This window comes from Syngnathus scovelli, chromosome 15, assembly GCF_024217435.2.
Source record: "Syngnathus scovelli strain Florida chromosome 15, RoL_Ssco_1.2, whole genome shotgun sequence".
Classification (NCBI taxonomy): domain Eukaryota; kingdom Metazoa; phylum Chordata; class Actinopteri; order Syngnathiformes; family Syngnathidae; genus Syngnathus; species Syngnathus scovelli.
The window spans coordinates 5416740-5440528 of NC_090861.1; the positions used below are offsets into that span (position 1 = coordinate 5416740).

At 48.2% G+C, this 23789-nt stretch overlaps 5 protein-coding genes and 2 non-coding genes across 12 annotated transcripts in view; 5 read left to right on the forward strand and 2 right to left on the reverse strand.

Annotated features, from left to right (window-relative positions):
- Positions 1-2410: 2410 nt before the first annotated feature.
- On the forward strand, positions 2411-5870 carry LOC125981953 (complement component C1q receptor). Its single transcript, XM_049742049.2, has 2 exons — positions 2411-3067; positions 3708-5870. The coding sequence occupies exons 1-2, from the start codon at positions 2665-2667 to the stop codon at positions 5276-5278; spliced, it is 1974 nt and encodes a 657-aa protein (XP_049598006.1). The 5' UTR covers positions 2411-2664; the 3' UTR covers positions 5279-5870.
- Positions 5871-6007: 137 nt separating this feature from the next.
- Positions 6008-6079, forward strand: trnaa-cgc (transfer RNA alanine (anticodon CGC)). Its single transcript has one exon. It is a non-coding gene; the product is annotated as a tRNA-Ala (tRNA).
- Positions 6080-6294: 215 nt separating this feature from the next.
- On the reverse strand, positions 6295-6367 carry trnav-uac (transfer RNA valine (anticodon UAC)). The gene has a single exon. It is a non-coding gene; the product is annotated as a tRNA-Val (tRNA).
- A 677-nt stretch (positions 6368-7044) lies between these two features.
- Positions 7045-10574, reverse strand: LOC125981954 (trafficking protein particle complex subunit 14). Of its 3 annotated transcripts, none has more exons than XM_068653157.1 (13): positions 10197-10574; positions 9686-10029; positions 9525-9620; positions 9277-9406; positions 9123-9209; positions 8930-9050; positions 8711-8858; positions 8563-8645; positions 8322-8473; positions 8102-8238; positions 7862-7940; positions 7577-7691; positions 7045-7427 (listed from the first exon to the last, which is right to left on the reverse strand). In XM_068653157.1, exons 1-13 carry the CDS (start codon positions 10474-10476, stop codon positions 7259-7261), a joined length of 1941 nt encoding a protein of 646 aa, XP_068509258.1. In that variant the 5' UTR covers positions 10477-10574; the 3' UTR covers positions 7045-7258. The 3 variants fall into 3 exon arrangements, with proteins under 3 accessions (XP_068509258.1, XP_049598008.1, XP_049598009.1); XM_049742051.2 differs by having other exon boundaries at positions 9686-10002; positions 10197-10571; XM_049742052.2 differs by lacking the exons at positions 9686-10029; positions 10197-10574 and having other exon boundaries at positions 9511-9639.
- Positions 10575-10606: 32 nt separating this feature from the next.
- Positions 10607-13742, forward strand: LOC125981956 (solute carrier family 35 member F2). Its single transcript, XM_049742056.2, has 9 exons — positions 10607-11062; positions 11273-11370; positions 11459-11631; positions 11886-12013; positions 12143-12302; positions 12378-12534; positions 12617-12669; positions 12810-12964; positions 13172-13742. The coding sequence occupies exons 2-9, from the start codon at positions 11282-11284 to the stop codon at positions 13367-13369; spliced, it is 1113 nt and encodes a 370-aa protein (XP_049598013.1). The 5' UTR covers positions 10607-11062; positions 11273-11281; the 3' UTR covers positions 13370-13742.
- Positions 13743-14036: 294 nt separating this feature from the next.
- Positions 14037-18023, forward strand: elmod1 (ELMO/CED-12 domain containing 1). 3 transcript variants are annotated; one of them, XM_049742055.2, is made up of 12 exons: positions 14037-14199; positions 14764-14824; positions 15037-15182; positions 15284-15312; positions 15398-15495; positions 15555-15684; positions 15787-15920; positions 15988-16056; positions 16609-16629; positions 16850-16900; positions 16975-17108; positions 17217-18023. In XM_049742055.2, the coding sequence occupies exons 2-12, from the start codon at positions 14808-14810 to the stop codon at positions 17390-17392; spliced, it is 1005 nt and encodes a 334-aa protein (XP_049598012.1). In that variant the 5' UTR covers positions 14037-14199; positions 14764-14807; the 3' UTR covers positions 17393-18023. The 3 variants fall into 3 exon arrangements, with proteins under 3 accessions (XP_049598012.1, XP_049598010.1, XP_049598011.1); XM_049742053.2 differs by lacking the exon at positions 14037-14199 and adding an exon at positions 14304-14546; XM_049742054.2 differs by lacking the exons at positions 14037-14199; positions 16609-16629 and adding an exon at positions 14308-14546.
- A 1271-nt stretch (positions 18024-19294) lies between these two features.
- Positions 19295-23789, forward strand: part of gria4b (glutamate receptor, ionotropic, AMPA 4b) — a 51968-nt gene continuing 47473 nt past the window's right edge. For both annotated transcript variants that reach the window (XM_049742605.2, XM_068653078.1), the window contains exons 1-2: positions 19295-19440; positions 19694-19725. The gene's annotated coding sequence lies outside the window, so the exon portion shown is untranslated. The remainder of the gene's footprint in view (positions 19441-19693; positions 19726-23789) is intronic.

Genomic DNA, 23789 nt, shown 5'->3' on the forward strand with positions numbered 1-23789 from the left:
GCACCAGGCCTTGAGAAGATGACGAAGGCAGAAAAGGAGGCAAGGGAGGACGGGTGAAAGGGTCAACGAGAAAGGACTCATGAACTCTTACTGTAAACAACGCTGTGAACATTAATCTTGCAAGACCCTCTCTGGTCTCCATGATGACTTCTTGCACATCTGGGCCTGCCAACAAACACAAAAGCTCAACTCCACCCAAGTGGACGTGATTGGCCGAAGTGGATAGGATTCGATTTGACTGGATCCAACTGGCAATGACTTGATCGAATAAACGGATTTGACTAGACCAAATATGAGCTGACTGGACCTGAAGCAACTGGAAGTCACCGGTCTTGACCATTCCCAAATGAAAACAGTGGCTGGCAGGACTAAATAGAAACCAGACCCAAATGCATCAAAATAGAACTAACGACACCCGACGGGATATAAGTGGACCTGACGTAGCCGAACTGGAACTTGCTCGACCTGATTGAATCGGGCTGGGCCCAATTAAATCTACGGTAACGCGACCTAACTGGAACTGACAAGAACTGGGCTTAATTCTAACTAATTGAAGCAATCTGGATCTAACTGGACCTGACTAACTGGAGGTACTGGACCTGACTGAATCGAATTGAACCCACCTAACGGGAAGCCATGGACCTCGCTGATTTGAAGTGGATCACACGCATGTGCTTGGCTTGGCTTTGCAGAAAAGTTCTTCCTTCTCCAGTCAGCTCTTTCCATGCTTTTAATTTCTTCCAAGTCAGCAGCTTTCTACGGCTTCTGTTTGTCACCCGAGCGCTGACGCCGTCTTCTTCTAGACTCCCCCCATCCCCGAAACCCAACACCCCCACCCTCATTCGTTCACTCACCCCCTCGTTCTCTCACCCCTTCACTCCCATGTCAGCTTCCACGCTGTCCTACTTTTCCACATGCTCTCTGCTTTCTTCATTTCTCAAACTTTCCATAACTTGGAGCTCTGCTCTCTCTCGGTTTGCGTGTCTGTGTGTGTGTGTGTGTGCGCCACTTCACAACTCTTGCTAGATGGAAGGTCAAAGTGGAAGGGGTCACTTTTTAAGAAGGTATTTCCTCCCCATAGTCCAGGAAGCGGATGCATGCCATGGCTTGCATCGTTTTCGGTCCGGTGCAGGGAATCGAACCTGCGCACACACACATCCTCAACAGGAATGCATACGCACACACAAGGCCACAGCTAATTGCTCCAGTGTGTGTGCATACAATCAGTGTGTGTGCGTGTCTGCGCGCATGCTCGTGTGTGACATAGGACACCCGCGGTTGGGAAGAGTTAACGATTGTTTGATCTGGCTGGCGCTCACGCATGCACACATGTTGGGTCGGTAGATTCTTTTCCGACCCAAAACAAACATGAGCGCTGCTCGCTTCGCATAAAATGAATTCTTTTTTTCCTTTCTTTCGAACTTGAGCTGAAAGTCATAGCGGTCGCCATTTTCCTGTCATGTGACTCATTGGTATCTCAGGTATGATTGGGAGTAGGTGTGTTTCATTTCAGGATCTCGCTCGTGGGTGAAATGAGCAAAAGAAGTTCATGGCGTTTATGACACGTCTGCTGCACTTGGGGCAAGACTTCCTGCCCATAGATAAGCCCATACCTTGAACTTCCTGTATGGGGGCGGGGCTTGGGCTTCACCTTTGAAAAGGGAGATCCAGAGGTGCATTTCTGCGAGATCCATCGCGGGCGCTGGAATGTCTGAGGGGGCCGGGCCAGCGCAGGTCCTGCAGGGCCAGCGCCTGCTGGACCAGCGCTAATGGTCAAAGCAGACGCTTGACGCGACTGCGCGCTTTGAGCTGGAGGTGATGACGAGGACAAAGAGTGGGAAGCCCATGCGAGGGATAAGACGAGGACGAGGAGGGGGAGGGAAGCAAGACCAGAAGGCTCTTCGGGAGCCGAAGGTTTTCTTCTCTCCTTCCTTCTGCTCTTGTGCTGCTGCTGCTGTTGTCCTACTGAACGCCTCCACACACACACACACACACACACACACACACACGCGTGCACGCACACACACTCCACTCAGGTGGTCCAGTTTGAAGGTAACCCCAAAATTTACTCCTGAGACCATCCTCATGCACATCTGGCATTTCCTATTTCCTCTCCTGCACCCCCGTCCAACACACACAAAACTCACGCACACGCGTTTGCAAACGCACACACACAGATGATAAAGATTTTCCAGTGTGTACGTGTGTGTGTGTGTATGTATGTGTGTGTATAATGATTGGGGGGGGGGGGTTCATATGGTTTTCATAACCCCCCCCCCCCCCAATGCCAGCACACTGAGTGAAGGTCCTCCTGGCTTTACTGCATTTCTTTAAAAAAAAAAACTTTTTTTCCCCTCGACGTCGCATATGAACCCCTCTCTTCTCCTCCTCTTCCTACCCCCCCCCCCCCACACACACACACACACACACACGCCCCCACTTTCAGAGCTGCATCTTCTCCTTCAGTCGCTGGTGAAACTCTCAGCAGAAGCGATACGTGAAGTCTTCACCTGATTTGGAAAACAAACAAAACAAACAAACGGACGTCCTCCACACCCCATTTGGCTGCAGTGAAGCTCTACGTCCGGTCCTGCGTCTGCAACAGACTGACTAGTCTACTTTGAAGAAGGATCTTCTTTTTTCTTCATTTCATCAGCAGTGACAATGTGGCCCCTTTGGAAGCGCTTTTACGCGCTGTGCACCTCGAAGACGGCGCACGCCAGCTGGCTGCTGCTGCTGTACCTGGCGCAAGCCGCCTCCGGTGCCGCCCCCACCGACGCCGAGGGCGCTGAGCTGCGGGAGAAGGATGCACTGTGCCACCCGCGCGGATGCCTGGCCGTCTTCATGCAGCGGAGAACCTTCCGAGAGGCGGGACGCGGCTGCCGGGTGCATGGCGGCACCCTAGCCACGATGCACGACCGCCAGACAGCCGACTACGTCCACCAGTTGCTGGCGGAGGCCGAGCCGCGCGGCGCCCGCCTGCGTCTGCGCCTCTGGATCGGCTTACACCGCGCGCCGCGCCAGTGCTCTACCACGCGCCCACTGAGGGGATTCGTCTGGGTTACCGGTAAATTGGGCCGGGTCAGGTCGGGTCGGCTTACTTGGCCACATATGAACCTATCAAAATTGAGTCTATGGAATCAATCATTTGTATTTAAAAACAGAAAAAACACAATTGCGGAAAATATTTAGCGGAAACGTCAAAATGGAAATGCAGATGTAAATTTATACGAGCATTTCTGCTCAAATCCTAAAAGAATGGAGTAGAAATGGCAAGTGAGCGCCTGAAGTAACAAACCTAAGTCCACAACACTTGCTGCATTTTAGTGACCTCTAGTGGCTATAAATTGAACACCATCTTTATATTACATTAGATTATGCAATCATCCATCAACCGAACCACCTAACATCACGAGGATGTCTGCGGTGCACCCTGGCCTGGTAGCCAGCAAATTGCAGGGCGCAGATTAAATTAAATGTAAAATTCTCAAATCTGATGGAATCTGGGAAGGTTCTTCTAGATTTGATAACATTTGAGTAGATTCAATTGGATTAGAGTGGATTGAGTTAGGTGATGTTAAATGACAGATGAGAGTATATTTTATTGGACTGGATTGGTTTCCATGTATTCATTGAGTTATGGCCTTGGCGAGATTAACGTGGGTGCAAATGGCATGACCTTTTGGTGTTTGTTGCGCCCCCTGCAGGTGACCAGGAAGGCCAGTTCACCAACTGGATGCGCGAGGAGGCGGTGGGCACGTGCGCGGCACCGCGCTGCGTGGCCATGGCCATGACTGTGAGCACGGCTGATGGGACCCGCCTCAACACAGACGACTCCGACAACTTCAAGTGGTTGGACGGCTCTTGTGGCCTGGCGCTGGACGGCTACGTGTGTCAGTACCCGTCCAAGGGCATGTGCCCACCAGTGGAGGATGAGGGGCACGGCCTGACCTTCTACTCGACGCCCTTTCAGCTGACCAGCCAGTTTCTGAGCCACGTGCCGTTGGGCTCGGTGGCCGCCCTCACGTGTCCGGCCGGGACCTCGGACAGCGCTACCGGCGAGCAGACGGTGCTGTGCATACAGAGAGACGACGGGTCGGTGGGCTGGTCTCGGGACGCGCCGCTGTGCGGGGCTAGCGCGGCACCGCCCGACCAGGACCTGTGCAGCGGCGATCACGGGTGCCAGCAGCACTGCCAAAACACCGACTCAGACTATTACTGCTACTGCTCGGAAGGTTACACGCTTGCCGAGGATGGCTACAACTGCGAGCTGGACCAGGTAGCCCCCACCGACCTTCCAGAGCTTTCCTCTCCAGATCAGCCCAGCGAGCCGCCAAGCGTCAAAGCAGCGTGCGTGGCCATGGGCTGCGAGCACGACTGCGTGGAGACGCCCCGAGGGGTCCGCTGCACGTGTCCCCCGGGGTACCAAATGGGCCCGGATGGACGTCGGTGCTCTGACGTGGACGAGTGTCAGCAGCAGCCGTGCTCGCAGGCGTGCGTCAACGTGCCCGGAACCTTCCACTGCGCGTGCCACGCTGGCTACCAGGCCGACGACGAGGGCGAGTGCGTGGATGTGGACGAGTGCGAGGATGAGGGCAGCTGCGAGGGCGCCTGCCAGAACACCCAGGGCTCCTTCACCTGCGCCTGCCGCTACGGTTACCAGCTATCGGAAGACGGCACATGCCAGGACGTGGATGAGTGCGTGGGGGCGTCGCCCTGCCAGCAGCAGTGTCTCAACTACTTAGGCAGCTACCAGTGTTACTGCGACGTCGGCTATGAACTACAGGTTGACGGACTCAACTGTCGGCCGATACCCGCCGATGAAGAATACTCCACTTTGACCCCGGACCCCACCGACCCGGCCCATGGATCGGACTGGGACCGTGATGCCTCACACAACGCTGGCCCACACTTTGACGTCCAGTGGCTAACGACCGCCTCCAATGAGCGCCTGAACGACTGGTACCCTTCGTCGAGGCGGTACCGGACGGAGCGTCCGCTCGAGGCGGGGCGAAGCGACGGCGAAGGACTACACCCCACAGCCGGAGGTCAAGAAGGTGAAGACGAAAGTGGCCGTGATAAGAGCAAACAAGACAAGAGCTGGCTGCTGGTGGCGCTGTTGGTACCGCTGTGCGTGTTCCTGGTGGTGATGTTGGCCCTGGGCATAGTCTACTGCACCAGCTGCGCTGTGGACAAGAACATGCGTGTGTCGGAATGCTGCCGCTGGATCCTCCCCAGGCCACAGCCCGAAAATGTTCAGCCTGAAGCGCGAGCGTGACGCTGATGGGGAACACTGTCCTGTAATATGGTCACCTGTCACATGTCACACGCCTCACACGTGACACATGACGATGTTTCATGAACACATCGCAGGAGCATTTTCCATGACCATGTCACAAGTTCAGGTGACAAGTCATATGGCATGTTGATGATATGTGGTTATGTGATGTGGTCATGTGCCAATATTGGTGATGAGACAAGACCATAGCACTTGTGGAACACTGGTTGTGAGAGATTGGTCGCGTGACATGGTCCCGTCGCAAGGTCATATGATGTTGGTCTCGAAACATTTGTCATGTAACATGGTCATGTCATTCATGGCACATCACATTGTCATGTGGTCTGGTCATGCAACATGGTCATGTAAAAGTGGTTATGTGACTCGCCATTAGTCATGTAGCATGGTGACGTGACATTGGTTAAGTGACAATGGTCTTTTGACATGGTCACGTAACATGTGCCACGTTACATGATCATGTGACATGACCATCATAAAGCCAGCACTAACTTTCTGTCTCTCCCACAATTTTTGTAAATAAATAATTTCCATTTCATTTTGAAACACAATAAAAGTGACTTTGAGAAAACCACCTGGTTACAGTTACTGTGATGCATTTTCGAAACTTCTGGGATTTACAAATTAGCTATGAACAGTAGCATGACATCACCGGTTCGTGACGTCACCGATGTTAACTCATTATTTGTTTGCCATAAAAATCGTAAGCGTGGGGATGTAGCTCAGTGGTAGAGCGCATGCTTCGCATGTATGAGGTCCCGGGTTCAATCCCCGGCATCTCCATTTTGGAGCCTAGACAATTTTGAGCAATTGAAAACAAGACAAGCTTGACGATACAGTACACTCAAATCGTTGGATATTGAATGTGGGCTTTCTGCAAATATTAATGTAATGCATAATAGGTAATAGTTCTTTTGTGGGCATTGGTCAGGCAGTAGTTTTCCCTGGCATCTGAGTACCGATTGCAAAAAATACGTGCCGACACGTAAAAACGATTCTGGTTCCACTGGGGCTCGAACCCAGGACCTTCTGCGTGTAAAGCAGACGTGATAACCGCTACACTATGGAACCATCCGACAATCCACGGCATGATTTTGTCAATTCATAGATGCCTCTATCATCTGAAAAGCCGATCCGATTTCAAGGTTTCGACAATGTAATTCGTCAAGTAATTCGTTTCGGTTACGTTAAGTTAAAGTGCAAAGTCTGTTAGTTCCGGAATTGGCCGTTGTTTCCTGGCGCTGTGGCGCAAGTACAAAGAGAGTATTTCCGTACATGCACATGTATTTCCGGGTCGTGTCACTCGGCTAGGCTATCAGACGCGCATACGCGGTCATGTTGGTAGGGGCGGTTTCCTTGCTAATGCTTAGGGGAAAATAATCATATGATAAACAGGAGGGAAATGACAGGGTTGGAAACTTATTTTGATCTTGTGATTATTTTGAAGTGCTGACTTAGAACTCTTATTTCTGCCTGTGCTTGCTGTAAACTTTGTTGGGCTCCACCCGCGAATGTAAACATCTCTAGCTGACCATTGTAAAGATAAAGAGGTAAGACCACCTCTGCAACTTGCTGGAGCCAGTTTGCAGAGACGACCCCAGTTGAAGCTTTCCCCAAGTTAAAGACATATTCTGCACACCCCATCTTCCTTGTTGAGAATAAATACGATTGTTGCGGGAGCAGAGTTCGGAGTTGCTTTCAAGCACTTATGATGCTGGCTCTCCTCGCTTGCAAGCGGAAAATGGGCAAACTGTTTATTCAAGTTTATTCAAGTTGATACTGATGTAGTGATAACACTGCAAAAATGCAAGATGGTTGCAACGCACGAGCTGAAGCTCCACAACTCATGTCAACATAGTTCCTTGGCACCAAGATGCCAGAATGTGTCCCCCAAAGCAAGCGCATTTGTCCTGACTAAACATTGTCCTTTGAGGGGTGGTCAACATTCTCCCGCATGTCCTCCTAGATGTTCTCCCTGCGTCCCGGATCCACCACCAGAACTTTGCACTCTCGCTTGGCGATCTTGTCTAGCGAAAGAAGGCTTTTGTCCTGCGGTGGCAAGTAGAGGGGCCGACCCACTGGAGAACCCACCGGGGGTGTGATGGCGCGCCGCTCCATGGCGCTGCCCGTCCTGAGTCGCACATGCAGTCAGGTCCAAGACATCCACACAATTATTCATCGTTCATCATTAATAATCAATTGCTCCATCTGAACAAGAAAATGCTTGATGTTTATTTGGAGCAGGGAGTGAAAAACAAGCGAGTGAGGTTGCGTTCTCACCTCATGATGTGCGAGCGAGACGGCTGCTGGTGGGAGAAAGACTGGGAGCGACCCAAACTAGCCTGGTGGCGGTCTAGCAGGTCTCTCATTGCCGGGCTGGATGGGCTGTTCTTACCTGAGTGCATTCAGACTCAAGAATCAGATGACATGATTGACGCCGCAGTTCGCAGAAGGTAAGAGGTCACGTTCAAGCAGAAGCACCAAACGTCATCTGCCTAACTTCTACTCTGTGTCTTCTTCAGATCTCCTGAATTCCTCCTCAAAGTCTACGCAAGGTGCACCTACGTGAGAGTGGCCTGGCGTCAGGTGGTGGGTTGGACACGGATGCTGTGAACTGCAGCTTGAGCTTCATGTGCTGACTCAGCTGAGGAGGCAAAAAGGAGGGCCAAGTAGGTTATCCATCGCTCTCTCATTTCCAACTCGCTAATTTTAATTCCTTTCAACATAGTAAACATAAACTTGGTTTGGGAATCCAGATGGAATTTGTAAAGCGATGAGCGTGATGGTGCCCCCTAAAGGCGGTACCTCGTAAAGTCCCGGTCTGAGGATCTGGAAGGCTACGCTGAAGGTCAGCGTGCTGCCTTTGCGACAGTGGCCGAGGTTGCTGAGGGGGGTGTGGCACACCACCGCAGAAAGCGTGGAGTCCTCGTTCTGACCGCGCCCTGAAAACACAAACGACAAGGACTACATAGTCCAATTTCCAGTCATCCATTTGGTTAAGAACAGGACCACAGCAGAAACCCACCCTCGGGGGTCCAGACCAGGCGCACGGACAGGAAGTCCTGCAGGTTGTTGAGCAGCACATATTTGACTTTAAAGTGCTCTTTGACCTCGACAGTGCTGGGACAGCTTGCCGTCATCACGAAGCGCGGCCGGTCCAGGCGGACGCTTGGCAACCTGCCGGATGCGCAGCGCTGGCAAGTAAGCCGCTGTACATACTCAGAATATTTTGTATCAATATAGAAATATAATAAGTGAAATATAACCTGTAGTGGGTGTAGATGCAGTTGGTGAAGGGCATCTTGGCAGTTGACCACTGCAGCACAGCAACCAGAGGGACCTCCATCCCCTGAGCAGAAGGACGCAAACATTAGGGGGAGCACATTTTGGATCCAAAACGCTTTCCAAACACACCTCATTGGACTCGTCCAGCGGCATGTCGTTAAGGTGCAGCTGGAACAGGAAGTCGTGTTCCTCCAAGGCACCGAGCATGCTGGGAAGGCGGCAAGCGGCGCTGTCCACTTTGCAGAAAGACGCCATGCCCACCTCGCCCGAGTGGTGGCTGTGATGCCACGAGCATATTAAAGCAGAGCTTCCTCCAACCACCTCCTGAAAAATGCATTTCCTACGCACCAAACGTTGTCCACCAACAGCACAGACCCGTCGGGCATGACGGGCAAGTAGGAGGCGTTGAGGTCCGGCAGAATACGAAGGTCCCGCACGCTCACTTCCTCCTGCGACGACTTGTTTAGTACTGAGCATGAGCAGAAGAAGAACGTCAGTTCGGCTTTTGATGGCAGTGGTTGGACATGTTGATGCGCTTTACCTTTGAGCACAGCCAGGTGGCGCCCCGAAACGCTCATCAGCTTACAGCGCACGGAGGGAGGCGGCAGGACGGTCAAGGTGGTGCTCACTAAGTCAAGACAAGTTTGAGGGACACAGTTGCCCACCCTTCAAAGCTTTGAGCACGGAAAGCAAACCTTGAGCCTTGAAGGTGTTCAGGTCCTGTCTGAAGGTGAGTGATGGCTCTCGTTGCTGCAGCACACTCAGGTAGCCCAACTCCTGCACCTCCGCTTGCTCCGCCTCCTTCTTCCACACTGTGACCATCACCTGAGGCCACACATTTTGGACATTGAGGATGCACGAGTGTGGCGGGAAGATGGCTGGGGACTTGAATGTGAAGCTAAGGATCTACTATTTTCTGAGATGCTGACATGTGAGGGACCACCTTGACTTTGACAGTGCTGACGGGGAGTTTGTCCAAGGAGACGGTGAGCGGAAAGATGACCTCGTCCTCCAGAACCATCGGCTCATCCAGAGGCGACTGCACAACGTGGAGGACAAATGTAAAGAGGAGCTCTCAGCCCGCGTCACGCATTCCGCACTGACCTGGAACGGAGCCCTGCGGAACTCCCGGCTGGTTGACCCGCAAGAGTTGTGAATGAGTAGCGGCTTGCAGTCCCGGAAGGTCCGACATCGCGAGTCCACTCTGCTGCCCAGCGCCGCGATGGCCGCCTCCGCCGCCGCCATGTAGTCATCCCCGGCGTCGTCGCCGCCCTCGTCCCCACTGCTGCCGTAGTCGTGGTGGTGCTGGCCGGCCCGATGGCGACCGCTATCGCCCGGACTCACGCTGGCCACGGCGCACAGTGAGCCCGCCAGCTCGCGCCAGGCGCGACCGCTGCACGTTTCGGTCCCGAAACCGTCCCCTGATGAAGAACAACCGGTACTGTCAGCTCAGAAATAATTATTGATGATCATTGATGTGATATTTCACTCATGAAACTGTTGGAGCAATGAGAGAGAGGATGTATTGCAGTCAATTAACATAGAGCATCTGCTTCCTCCTACTCCACCCCCCCCCCCCCCCCCCCCCCCCCAACTCCTCCTCCGCCGTCCTTACCGGGGCCTGTCTCTGTCGGCGTCGCCCTTCCGGCGTCCCTGCAGCGCAGCACCAGCAGGAAACGGACCGTCTCTCCCAGGTAGAGATGGCTCCTGCGCGGTAGGGTGCGGTATTGGGCCGGCTCGGACAGGTCCGTGATGGGCACCGCCGGGAAATACATGAAGTACTCGCACTGAGACTCCATCATCTGCACCATGGCGACGGGCGGATGCGGAGGAAGAAGAGGAGGAAGAGGAACAATGATACTCCAGCGCTGCCCAGGCCTGACTTGGAGCGCCATCTGTTGGAGGTGATGCTGCCACTGCAGGCCTTCGATGCTGCAGAAGTTGACTTATAATGTTGGCTATGTTGCCCGTTATAATTAACTGTAACTTTTTTTAAAATACATAATTCAGGCTCCTGGGCCTCTTGGCCAGTGAGATCCAAACAAATGGCATATTGATGTACTTATAGCACGTACAGTATTTAAATTTCGACGCTGAAAAGTGACGTTTTTACCCGAAGTGGTCTTATTGGTCAAGGCTGAATGATGTCATTATTACGCGACGCTGCTTCTGAAGCAGCAAACGTGAAACAGGCAAATTAAAAGACTGTCGACCCTCCAAATTACAACGGGGAAGAAGCAAACATTTCTGTCAACTGCTGCCATGTTAGGTCCAATGAGAAAAGTAGGAGGAGAACGAGGAAGGAAAAGGGGCGCTTCCCTTGTAGCAGCATGATAAGGCTCAACCGACACGCTTGCTGGAGGAGGAGGCAAAAATGTGGACTGGTATCTACTGACATTCTCTGACTGAACACCGCCGTGTGAATCAATGGTGTGACACTTTGAAACTTCTATTTAAGAGAAGCCTGCTGATTACCTTAAGGTAAGATTCTTTGACGTCAGACAAGACTGTGAAAGAAAGAAAAAAGAAAATATCTTGTTTAGCTTCCTTATTGGAGACATTCTATCCAGCAAGAGAATCTTGAACAGTCCCAGTAATTGGAATCACGAGACATTCTTGAGTGATTTGGACCATGGTCTCTCTAATCAGTCAGGACAGTAATTCCTGTACATGTCTCATTTATAATCTTAGCCTCAAGCAATGGAGGCCCAAGCAGATGAAAAGATATGTGGGAAATTGAGGCTAGCCTGCGGTCTCTACAATTACAAGCTGAGGGACGTCTTCACGTGGTGAGTGCTTGGATTACCGACTTGTTTTTGTTGGAAAGTCATCCGAGGTAGCGGGGGGCTTGATCCACCCGTGCTCTCTTTTTCCCAGGGATCTGTTGAAGACCTTGGTCATGGGCCAGGTCTTGTCTTTGATGATCTGCGGCACTGCGGTAAGCTGCCAGTACCTGGCCAACGCTGGCGCGGAGGTGCCCATGTTGCAGAGCTTCCTCAACTATGCCCTACTGCTGCTGGCATACTCCCCCTTCCTCTGCACCCACAAAGGTATAAACAGTTCATCTTAGTCTGACTCCGTTATCTAGACTATTTTTCCTCCAGTCATACTGTTGTTATAGTTCAAGGTGACTTTACATGATAATGAAAAGCAGTTTTTATAAGCAAGCATTTATGCCAGTGGCCAAAGTTCCACCTAGGCCACATACTCTTAAGTGATCAATACATTTATACAAGTGTAAATCATATTCAAAAATCTGAAGTATACTTGTTGCATATATATGTGTGTGTGCGTGTGTGTACAGGAGAGCAAACCTTCTCGCAAGTGTTGAAGTCCAAGTGGTGGAAGTACCTGCTGATGGGTCTGGCCGACGTGGAGGCCAACTACACGGTCGTCATGGCCTACCGCTACACCACGCTGACCAGCATCCAGGTGAGACACAACAGTACCCCATTTTAATGAAAAATAATTAAGGATTATGGATGTTTTATCAAATTGGCCTGCAGCCATTTCATAACTATGTTGATTGGTATCATCAATACTGCCCCGCGTGTTTCGCAGCTGCTGGACTGCTTCGTGGTGCCGGTGCTGATGGTCATGTCCTGCTTCCTGCTGAAGACTCGCTACAGGCCGCTACACTACGTCGCCGTGACCGTTTGCCTGCTCGGCGTGGGCGCCATGGTGGGCGCCGACATGATGGCCGGAAGAGACCAGGGATCCAGTAAGGAGGCCGTCTGTCGTCATTCTCCTTTCTATGCTGTCCGTGCCATCTTCTATTAATGGAACGACTCCACAGCCAGCGATGTCTTGTTGGGCGACAGCTTGGTGCTGATTAGCGCCGTCCTTTACGCCGTGTCCAACATGTGCCAGGAGTTCACCGTGAAGAACCACACCCGGGTGGAGTTCTTGGCAATGATGGGCTTCTTCGGGACGATCATCAGTGGGATTCAACTGTGAGCTTTCTACCTCGCCAACAATATTATTAGAAAGAGGCAAAGAAAATACTCAGGTGGAACCTGTTGTTGTCTTTTGCAGAGCTGCCCTGGAAGTTAGTGCGCTCAAGAAAATCAAGTGGAACTTTCACATTGGTGAGTTCATTGAATCATTATTCAATCAATGTTTTTGGGAAAAATATTTCATGAGCCTAATGTTACAATGGCGTAGAAGTTTTTTTGAGAACCCCTACTCTAACCCATCTCCGTTGTTTTTTTGTGTGTGTGTGGCACAGCCATGCTTTTTGTTCTCTATGTGGTGTGCATGTTCACACTGTACAGCTTAATGCCGGTGGTGGTGAAGAGGACAAGCGCCACCGCTGTCAACCTGTCACTTCTCACTGCTGACCTCTTCAGCCTTTTCTGTGGGCTCTTCCTGTTCCATTACACGGTAGGAGGGTGGGGGTGGAGAAATAATGTCTGCCTTAGTCGCCATTTGGGGGCGCTCCCTAGCCCCACGAATAATCGAGGCCTGCGTAAAAGAGATTTGTAATTGTGTCAAGATGCCACAAGATGGCTGTAAAACACCAAGGCCATGCATCTAGTTGAGGTAAAAAATTTGGAACACTTCTCAATAATGCAACATTTTCGTTTCCAGTTCTCAGCGCTGTACATCATGGCGTTCATCTTTATCATGGTGGGCTTTGTCACTTTCAACGCCGTGCCCACATATTCTGCTCAGCCTGAGCCTGACTCCGGCAACTCGTCGGACCAGGAGGCCCAAAGCGCATCGGACCACCTGTTGCCAGCTGACACAGTCAGACAAAGTCATGTGACATTGGTCTCTGCACTCTGACGGCAGAAGAAGCCGCAAGTCTTTCTGTTTTAAGAAAGGCAGCTCAAATGTTGTCTTCCATCATAGTGTTACAGAAACAGGAACAAGGCTGTTTACATTGATTCAAAAAAAGCGTTCATTTGTTTTGTTACTTTTGCTTGCCTACGTGGTTTTGTTGATTCACACTTCCAAAAGTGTTCTTGATCCATAAGTGTTCTTTTCTGCTGCTAGACCTTTTATACCCATTGATTTGACGCCATTTGTAGTTCTGCAGTGCATTACCAATGTATCATCTTTGGTTTTGATATTCTCCTTTCAAAACATTTTGTAGAAAAGCCAACTTTTGATGAGTACCAAAAATGGAAGAATATTAAATATTGTCAGTTTGTTAATCGTTGGCTTTGGGATTAATGCTTTTTGTTTGCAAAAACAAAATCCGATTATTTTTTGTTTTCTATGAAATTAATTGTTAATTTTTAAGAATTTGATATATTGAATAATACTGTATATCACAAAACATGTATTGAAATAACTCCCTCCCCAAATTTGACCATTCATTTAATCATATATATTGTTACTTTCTGCTTTCTCTCAAGCATTAGTAACAGCTCCATTTACCGAATATTGTGAAGTCTCGAGAGCTATTTTTGTGCAGTTTTCAGCACCAATCTCCATTAAGCACGTTACGTCACTCGTCTGCGCTCTTGCATTTTGGCGACCCCTGTCGACTGCATCCTGACACACCGGCGGCGTCATCATGGAGGAGAAGCGGACGTCTAGTGCCGAGTGACGGGAGGGAGACGAAGCCGCACGTCGCCTGCCTTTTACTCCCTTTGAAAGATTAAAAAACGGTAAGATTTGCTTTTTAAGACGCATTTGGTGACGCACTGACCTTGCAAGGCGGAGGGCAATGCTGCGCATGGTTGCGGATTATGCAAATGTACCGCGTTGCTTTTGCTAATCATCCAGCAGATTCTTTAGAAATCACATGATTTTACTATTTTTTTTTAATATCACCACGGTTTGATTGTGTCGTGGATTTGAAACGGTGGCGCCTTGTAAGGGGTAATTCAGGAGAGAAGAGCCGTAAATGCAACGGCTCGCGCGGTCATGTCTTCGCACCATGGACAGTTCCTCAGATGCAGGCCTGCAGCGGTGGGGGACAACAGAGGGTCCGCGGCCCCAATGCGAACCACTAGTATGCAAGAGTATTGTACCTACACTGAGGAAAAAAAACAATATTACAATAATTATTTTTCAATATGTCTTGATTAAGATATTTATTTTGTGTAGAAAAAAATGCAATGTTATGAGTATTCTGAGGAATTTTCTCCTCTCAAAAAGCTTAAATGTTCATCATCTACAATCACAAACATTTGTAGATTTTCATACATGTCATATGGTTCACTTTGCAGGTCATCCCGCAGTTTTATCTCCAGCGAAGAAGACACCAGGCATCATGAAGCACTTCCTGAGGTAAGGCGAGCTTCCATTTTATCTGATGATGGAATTTATTTGTGATGCTGTTTAGTTGTCCTGATTATTATTGATCACGTAGAGGTTTTGGAGAATCTGCTTTGGTTTATCTGTGCATAATTTTTTTGAAACTCATTCAGGTGCAAACAGTCCCTTGTCTATTTTTGTAAAGACACAATATGTGACTTTCTTACACGTGTTCTCCCCTTCAGAGTGTTGACCCAGTTCTTCGTGTTCCTCTACTGCAAATGTCTGTGGCGAGGCCTCAAGTTTGTGGCACGCAAATTCACGGGACGCTGCGAGCTACAACGGATCTGCTACAACAACAAACACGGTGCCCGCAGGACGCTCAAGATCGGTGAGAGGCTAAAATTCGTCAACTGACAATTATCAATTATTTGCCAATTCGTCGATTGGTACTGTTTAGTCTTTTCCAACTTTGCAATGTTTTTCTTGCAGAGTCGTCTCTGAAGTATTCCAAAAATGAGGTAAATGTCCAAGTTTAGCAATTAATGATGCAATCTGATTGGCTATTTTGAAAGAAATGTACAGTACACCATATTGTATTTGCAGTTGCTGCAGTCCGCCCTTAGCGCCCATCCTGACAAAGTAGAAAAAATCATTGATGACATCATGGCTCTGAAGAAAATCAACCCCGATACCAACCCTCAGTAAGACCAAACACACCTCTGCTTCTTGGAAAAGATAACTCATAAGCTTCTTCCACCAGGTTGGGCATCTCCTTGCAGGCCACCCTGCTCCAAATTGTAGGCTACAGGAATTTGGTGGCCGAGGTGGAGAAGCTTCGGCGGGAGCCTTACGACTGCGAGAACGAACAACACGAGGAAATGCTAATGAAGGTGAGCCGTTCATCAATCCATTAAACTCATCTCATATGTTAGTATGTTGTGTTCTCTCTACAAGATGGCCGCCCAATTCACCCTTGTTGATTTTTGGTATAGTTGTGGAAGGAGCTGCGTCCCGACACTCCCTTGACCGGACGGATTTCCAAGCAGTGGTGTGAAATCGGATTCCAAGGCAGCGATCCCAAGACGGATTTCCGTGGCATGGGCCTTCTGGGTCTCCACAATCTGCTGTAAGATAAGCTCCCAGTTTATGTGCATGTGCTAAAGAAGCTATGCTAATTTTGCCTTTCTCCATAGGTACTTTGCAGAACATGACAAGGCTGCAGCTTTGCAGATGCTCCATGACTCACTTCTGCCCAAGCACAAGTATGTCAGAAGACTTCACGCAGGCTCTCTCTCGATTTCTTGCATCAGTGTCGTTTCCACGATTACACAAGTGACCTCATTTGTGCATCATGCTCACTGTCGGCGACTCAAACACTGCTTCACGGCGTATGGACAAAACTATTTCACACACTCACCTTTCTTTGACAAATGAAAAAAAGTTTCCAGTGAAATTGTGTCAGAATGATTTTTACTGGAGGAGAACACTTCAACCTTGGAGGGGATTTAAAACACTTCCCTGAGGAACTCCTCTCCAAATTTTGTCACAGTGATTGTGACTTGAGAGTTCAACTTGAAAAAAAAAAATTCTGGGATTTCCTCGAAAGCACTTCCTCAAAAGTCAACGGCTAGACAAAAAGGTGTGTCGGTGTACTTTTGTCCATAGAGTGTGGTCTCTTCTCAGCTGGACACTCATCTTGTGTTGATTGCATCACTGCTTTGTATTGCTTTGCCATCAGCATCTCAGTGAGCTTCTTCTGTCTGTTTCGACACACGCTTCCCTCCTCTGTGTCGCTCCCACGCCCGCCGCCGCAGGAATGCGCAAGGGAGTCGCAGGTACTCATGGTCACCCTCATTCACCCGCTTTGTCAGCCACATGCCGTGAATGCGCCATTGTTCCAATTCCAAGCCGTCTAGTCCATTTAGTGAAGAACTGGGGGAACCGTTTTATACCTCATTTGTGAATTGCACAAGCAGTCTCGTCTGGTCGTGCTGCAAGTGTGTTTTAGAGCACCTCGGCTACGACCCTTGACTTTTATGTGTGTGTCCTTCACAGCGAGGCCAACATGTTAGAATTTGAGCCCAAGAACGTTGACAAAGCCATTGGGTAAGGTTACAAAAAAATTAAATGATTACAAAACAATTTAAAATCACATTCTGAAACGTTGTGAACTATCGCAGCTATTCCTTCGCCATCGTGGGCATCAACATCACGGACCTGGCCTACTCGCTGCTGGTGAGCGGCGCCCTGAAGACGCACCTGTACAACGTGGCCCCCGAAATGGCCACCCTGCTGCACCTCCAGCAGACCTTCTGTGAGTCGACATACAGCCAATGGCGAGACGGCCTTTGGTTACCTTGACAACCATGCCTGAGCCTCGGAGCCCAGATTTCTCTTAAGGTTGTTCTTGGGTGTTTGTCAGGCTACCTAATGCAAGAGTTCCACCGCTTCTGGATAGAGGAGGACCCCAGCGACATCATGGAGTTCAACCGCGTGCGTGCCAAGTTCCACCGGCGAGTCCTGCGGCAGCTGCGAGACCCCGACATGGCGCTGTGCCCCCGCTTCGCCGCCTCCGACCTCCACTTGGTCAATCTGTAGGCACAACTCCCTCCCTGCCTTTCCATCACCCCCCACCATCACCATCTGACGTCCCGGTAGGCCTGGCCGGTCAGTAAAAATCCTCTGGCTCATGTCACGTGGCCTACACATGCAGTAGCAGTCAAAAAGTTTGGAAACATCCTCCATTCTCAGCCATGCATATCCAAGTTAATATCTTGAAATTCTTTTAATGTGAATTTTTAGGGGGTTCCCACAATTTTGACTCGCAGCGTATAAATACACACCACCAGCGTAGCGTCAGACATCACCATAGCAATTTTTGCACCATCTTCGTGCCACTTTTTATTTTCATGATTGTATGGCACCCGAATCACCAGACCAAAATCCATTCAGACTTGATTTAGGCTTTGTTGTACTTTAAAAATCGGAAGCGATCAAAAAAATAATAAAAATGTACCGTATGTAAATAATATATATGACACTGCAAGCTGTCAAATTTCTGTATGCGTTCCATCACCTCCTTGCCAGTATTTTGAATGTGTATATTTGACGTGGTGTCTTTATAGCAATAGAATGCTTCTCATTTGCCTTTATTCACAAAAAAAAGATCTCTTTCTATCACGAATGTTTCTCACATCAACGATTGTTTCTGTTAAAATCCATGGAATGTGACACTTTTAATGTCCACCATCAGCCAAAGCAATAATTCCGCTTCATTTGGTGTAGCCGAATTGCAATGTGCTTGTTTTGACGTTTTTTATTAGTAGTGCTCCGTTTACAGCTTAGTTACATCTCCGAACGATGAAGTGATAACAAAAGAATGCAGAAAAAAAAAACAATGAACGTAGTCTAACCGCAGGGCTGTGAGCCACGCGCTGCTTCACCAAAACATGATATATTCCATTTGCTTTATTTACTACCCCATTCAGCAGCACTGTTTGCCTTTTGACGTTTTCCCGCCTGTACTCTTAAGTGGTGGCGTTTCACTGCTTTCTTGATGATCTTCGACATGTCCTGAATAGATATTGTGACACTGTACTTTAGTTGTCTGTGCTGTGCAACACAAATCAATAAAAAAAACAATGTAAAAGACAGTTAAGGGATGGCTCAGTTTTTTTGGGCGCATTCAAAAGACTGATGACAGACAGGTGATATAAAATTACCTTTGGGCATTCGATTTAGGGTGTGTAGACTTTTTATAAGCAATGCTTTCAGGAGGCAATGAATGCTGATGAGGATTGCAAGTTAAGCACATGAACATCAAAGCATGAAAAGCATCCGGATTAGTGCGGATCAGCTGCAGACAAACACAAAATTGCAACTGTGAAAAGCTGAGTCAGCACTTTTGAAGATATTTTGTCTGGACAGTAAACAACACTTAACTTTTCAATAATGTACTTAAAATGTCAATTTAATTTTAAAAATTAAAAATGTAAAAATGTCCAATAGTTTTTGAAAAAGTACAGAAAGAAGAGGGCTTTAATATGCGCAATGTGTAGGGTAGCCACACGGCGGCGCCAGTTGCTAACATGATGACTTCTTTTTGGGAAAAGTCACGTCACAAACTTGCTCATCTGCCATTCACAGCTCGTCATTTCGTTTTGCTCATATCAGTTAATACATTTGTGGCTGTGACAATGATGGCAATTAATTTTTCTCTTTTTAAAGGTCTTATTTCAAGTGATGAATTCAAAACGTTGCCTATGTTTTGGTGACAGAGCACTGACAACCATAGAATAGGAATGTTGGAATGCCAGGCTTTTTGGCATGCAAAAATGGTTTTCAAAAAATTTATTTTCAAGAAAAGTCAAATTAAACAATTTGAGATCATGTGGTTGCACTAGTGTAAGTTTACAGTAACTGCTAACTGAGCTACACCGCGGATGTTGTCACGTGACAGAGCAGCTGTCAACTTCCCTTAGCCACACCCCTTCGTTATCGTCAGGTCTGTCACCTGCTCCCTCTTGTTACCTGACGTATTCAAATGATGTGTTCCTCCTTGTCGGTGTCTTCTGTTGTGTTCCGTCCCTGTCCCTACCCAGTGTTCCTGTCGTCTGGTTCTACTTCGGTCTGTCTGGAGGCTCACGGTTAGAATTTTAACCTTGTCAAAGTGGACTTCTGTCGGTCGGTCTGTCCGTTTGCTGGCCGTGGGTCTCTATCCCGTCGGTGTCTTCGGTTCCCCACCTACCTCCCTTCCAAATCCCTTTACCTTCAATAAATCCTGGTTCAAGCTCCATTTGGTCCCCCTGGCATTCCTGACAGATGTAGTCAAAAGCCAGCTTTTGAGATACCCTTTGACACGCGTGTATTTTACAGCATGTGCAATTTTCGTTTGCGCAGGAACAAGAAGATGTGAAGCTCATACAAAAAAAGTAAGTCATTTCCAACTTTCCTACACTCCTCACTGAGGTAGGTGGTGGTGGCATACTTGTGTAAAATTCACTTTGATCCTTTACTTCTTGCTCTTCCTTTCCGTTCTTGTTCCTGCACACCGATTTTATTTATACTCTGGTTGTTGCTGTGCTGCGAGTCACCATTTATCCCGCTGAAAACTTTCCACTTGCTCATTTTGCCACCTTTTTTTACTCACTGTACCTTCATATATTAATGAAAGCCCCCCCCCCCCCATTTCCTCATTCCTCCAACTTCAGCAGGATTAGGCACAGCACTAATTCTATGCACAGCGCTGGCCGCTTTGAAGTCAACTGGCAGGCTAAAAACACCCGCCTCCTCAATTGGTTTATTTGCATAATCCCGTCGGCTGAGCTAGTACATGGCGGCGTCATAATCTGGCAGCATCCAATCAATATCCTTATGGATCAATAGCTGTCCCTCAACTGCGCTTATCGCGGTTAGCATGCTCAACATGCCAACAGCGGTTATGTGCGTTATCTGCACGATCTGCTGCATGCGCTCTCATAGCGGCTGTAAATGTATAATTAGTCTTATTTTATTTCATAATTCACCAGTCAGCTCCCACGGCAGCCATTTTGTGACCAACTCATTTCAGGCTTGATTGCTAGAGACATCCTTCGCTGATGAGGCGAGGTCAGGAAAAAAAAACCTGACAGGTACAAAAATATCTCGTATTTGAGAAAGTTGAGTCGGGCTCAGATGATAAATAATGAATTAGTATTTATGAGAACTCATTAATTGTATAATCCCTAAAGGCTGTGATGGCTGTGTATGTATTTCAAGCCTTTTCAGTCGAGCTTGCTTCCTTCCACTCTGTTAGCATTTGCATTTGTCTCAAAGCGCCGCATTTGCTGAGGGCATAGCCTCGGGCATCAAGTGTTTTGCTTCAGGACACATTGCAGTTCAAAGTTTCTGATCTCTGATAACTTACGTTTTTTACCGACGGTTTAACTCGAATGAATTATTTGCGACACCGGCCGGCCAAAAGGGGTCAAAATGTCACGAGCTGCAAAATTTGCTTATTTCATATACTTCCAAACCTTGATCCACATTGTTACTCCAATATTATTGATATATGCAGTTGATTTTAATTTGGACTCTGGACAAAGAATGTGTGCAAATGAAATAGATGGATCTGCCTACTGGGAACTCATTAGCATTCCGGACAAACACGCCCTCAGAGCCGCACTCTGTCACCATTGACATTTTATGACAAAAGCGTAATGGGAGAAAAACAGGTGATGTTTGCTGCATGTCATGTTTATGACGAAGATAAAATAAGAAACCAGAATGGGGGGGGTTATTGCTAGCCACGCCTATAAAAAGATAAAACAGATGGATCTTCTGTTTGTTTCTCCTTTTGTCCCTGGAATAAATGAATGCAACAGAATGTTGACCCAAATGCGTCCCAATGACGATGGTTCTTATTTCAAGGAGGAAATATTTCCAAGGAACATCTTTATAATCCCAATTCATGAAGGCGGACAGCTGGATACGTGCATTCAAAAAGTTTAAAGGAGCTTCTAATACATCCTAAAATTTCCCCTAAAGGCTGAATAGCTCCAACGTTACGAGTAAGGCAAGGTGCTTAAGGGTTTGATTGTCAAACAAAAAGCCAGACGTAGGGACGGGGCTGTTTGTGGAGTCTCTTGCAGCCATGACACTTTTTTGGCACCGCTTTCACACCTTTCATCTGATTAAACGGCCAGTTTAGCCTCCCGCTAGCGCCTGTCGGCTTGACAAGCGGTGTCATAAGGAGGCGCGGTGGAAGGCGGGGGTGGGAGTTGTTGTTGTTTTATATGCGGAAGGAACAGCAGCGCTGACATTTTGGCGGTATAATTTGAAAGATGGATGGATTTATAGACAGACAACTCAAGCGACCAACTGACTGCTTGGTGATTTTCGGTGCTATTCTCGAGCTCTGAGAGATTGTTAACAAAATCACACATGGAATGGATTCATGCGTGCGTACCCAAAGATATCGCTTGTCATCTGTGTTCATAACCAAGATGAGTTGGCTGTCAGCCTCAGTGCACTTAGCCCTCTCACTCTGTTAGCATAGCGACACAAGTCACCTCAGCCGCCGCCTTTGGAATATCTTTTTATGCTCGTACTTGAAATGCAGAATCAGAACCTTTTTCAAAGCCCCCCCGAGAAGATAAGAGCACCCAGGCGTGGCGTGTCCGGAATACAAAATGGCTTCCTTAGCATAGCGAGGTGAAAAGGGAAAGATAACGGGCCGAGGTACGAGCGTGCATAATGGCCAGATAAGAAAATCCACGGCCACGAGATTCTTAGCGTGAACCATCCGGAGATAAAAAGCGAAGTGTCAGTCATTCCGTGGCTCGTCGGGGTACGTTTCCTTCTCTGGTTCTCTTTATTTCACAAAGTATAATTCATTCCATGAGTTTCTACACTTGTTTTGCTTCATCACATTGGTTTCGTTCTCTCTTTTTCTATTTTATGTGCCGTAAAGTACGGTATTAGGATTAAGGTGCTCCGGGGCCCCTGAGGATAAGCGTAACCCTATAACCGATGAAGCTCATTTTGTCAGGAACAAAAAGAGGAGTCATAAATTGAACGAGCGGATCAGGGTCGGAAGTAAGAAAAAAAAAAGGTCCTTTACCGTACGCTCGCTCGCCTGGTGAAATTCGACCCCATTGATCCCTCTCCATCTTTCCTTTCCTTCTACCCGCTCATCAGGCAGTCACATGACTCGTATTAAATCAGCGCGTGAATGATGAAGCTTATCTGGCTTAAATTAGAGAGACATGGCAAAGAATCCCCTTCGGGTTCGGTCGCCATGAATATTAAAGGCAAACTCGCAAGGTTACGCAGACGGAAGAGAAGAAGTAGCGGATGATGATGATGAAGAAAGACGAAGGACAAAGAAAGCAGATGAAACGAATGGAGGAGGAAGGACGAATGTCGTTATAAATTAATATGGACGCTAATCATTTTGCTCACATGAAAAAGAGGCTTTCAAAGTGGGATAATTGAATTCCAGCATGCCACAAATTGGACAAAAAAGAAGCTTGGCAAAGTGTAGACTTCTTTTTCTGAAGTGATTGTCTTGACGTAGGCTGATGACGAACAACTTTGCTGTGAACTGAGGAGACCGTGATCGTTAGATACTGGCGGTGTTCCACAAAGCTCTTTTCGCAGTCCGCAGACTTTCACAGTACCGATTTATATTCAAATTCGGGATGGGAAATTCCGTTGTAACCCGACCCAATCCCTTTCTGTCATATTTAAAGCCTGTAGCGCTTAATCCTAATCAACGGTGCCTATTTCTACCATCTGCTATACCACTGCAGCTTTATTGATATATAAATTTGTCGACAGAGAGAAAGTCTTCCAGGGTTTCTTTTATATTGTGATTAATTAAAGTCGGTTCCCTGACAGAATACTAATGCACTTGTGTCTTTGCTTACGCGATGAGCAAGGAGTGGACACGTTTGGGGTTCTTCTCACTGCAATAAAAGCAAGCCTTCCCCTGAGGATCTCGTCATCCTCGACGAGGAGAAGTCGCTAACGGGCATTAGCGCCGCCGCGTCCTCCGTGAATCACTCGGCGACGTCCCGTTGCCTGGATTTGGCAGAGGCCTGGAGGCTGCCATGTGACGTAGCCCGGAAGATAACGCTCTTAGTCAGCCGTTGTGTGTATTTCCTGTGCTAAACACCCCTGATGTGTCCTGCTAAAAGCACTCATGTGGACAGCTTTGTTTAAATGTGTCCCATGACTCATCTTATTATTTGTGCTGCATATTCAACCCTCTGTTTTTATGCTTTCCAAGCTGAATTATGATGCACCACTTTGTCATTGTCCTACAACCAAACATCATTGAGGAGGGACAAGAAAAAACACAAGGAAGCTAATCGCCGACGGTTGATTTGTCAGTCTCGTCTCTCTCGGCCTTTTCCTTGCGTCGGCGGGCGCAGCTGTGTTCCTGTTATCCGATAAACACGCCGTTTGACACTGTTTAAATTCGCCGTCCCACCTCTGTCTTCTCAACATGACG

What these genes read in the sequence shown, in the direction of transcription:
- LOC125981954 (XM_068653157.1), bottom strand. Translation starts at nt 10,476, where the DNA reads ATGGCGCTCCAAGTCAGGCCTGGGCAGCGCTGGAGTATCATTGTTCCT. An exon ending in GCCGACAGAGACAGGCCCCG is followed by an intron (nt 10,030 to 10,196) that starts GTAAGGACGGCG and finishes ATTATTTCTGAG; the next exon opens with CTGACAGTACCGGTTGTTCT. An exon ending in CTGTTGGTGGACAACGTTTG is followed by an intron (nt 8,859 to 8,929) that starts GTGCGTAGGAAA and finishes GTGGCATCACAG; the next exon opens with CCACCACTCGGGCGAGGTGG.
- elmod1 (XM_049742053.2), top strand. Translation starts at nt 14,459, where the DNA reads ATGTCTTCGCACCATGGACAGTTCCTCAGATGCAGGCCTGCAGCGGTG. An exon ending in ACGAGGAAATGCTAATGAAG is followed by an intron (nt 15,685 to 15,786) that starts GTGAGCCGTTCA and finishes TTTTTGGTATAG; the next exon opens with TTGTGGAAGGAGCTGCGTCC. An exon ending in AACGTTGACAAAGCCATTGG is followed by an intron (nt 16,901 to 16,974) that starts GTAAGGTTACAA and finishes GAACTATCGCAG; the next exon opens with CTATTCCTTCGCCATCGTGG.
- LOC125981956 (XM_049742056.2), top strand. Translation starts at nt 11,282, where the DNA reads ATGGAGGCCCAAGCAGATGAAAAGATATGTGGGAAATTGAGGCTAGCC. An exon ending in CTTCCTCTGCACCCACAAAG is followed by an intron (nt 11,632 to 11,885) that starts GTATAAACAGTT and finishes GTGTGTGTACAG; the next exon opens with GAGAGCAAACCTTCTCGCAA. An exon ending in CGGAAGAGACCAGGGATCCA is followed by an intron (nt 12,303 to 12,377) that starts GTAAGGAGGCCG and finishes ACGACTCCACAG; the next exon opens with CCAGCGATGTCTTGTTGGGC.
- LOC125981953 (XM_049742049.2), top strand. Translation starts at nt 2,665, where the DNA reads ATGTGGCCCCTTTGGAAGCGCTTTTACGCGCTGTGCACCTCGAAGACG. An exon ending in GGGATTCGTCTGGGTTACCG is followed by an intron (nt 3,068 to 3,707) that starts GTAAATTGGGCC and finishes CGCCCCCTGCAG; the next exon opens with GTGACCAGGAAGGCCAGTTC.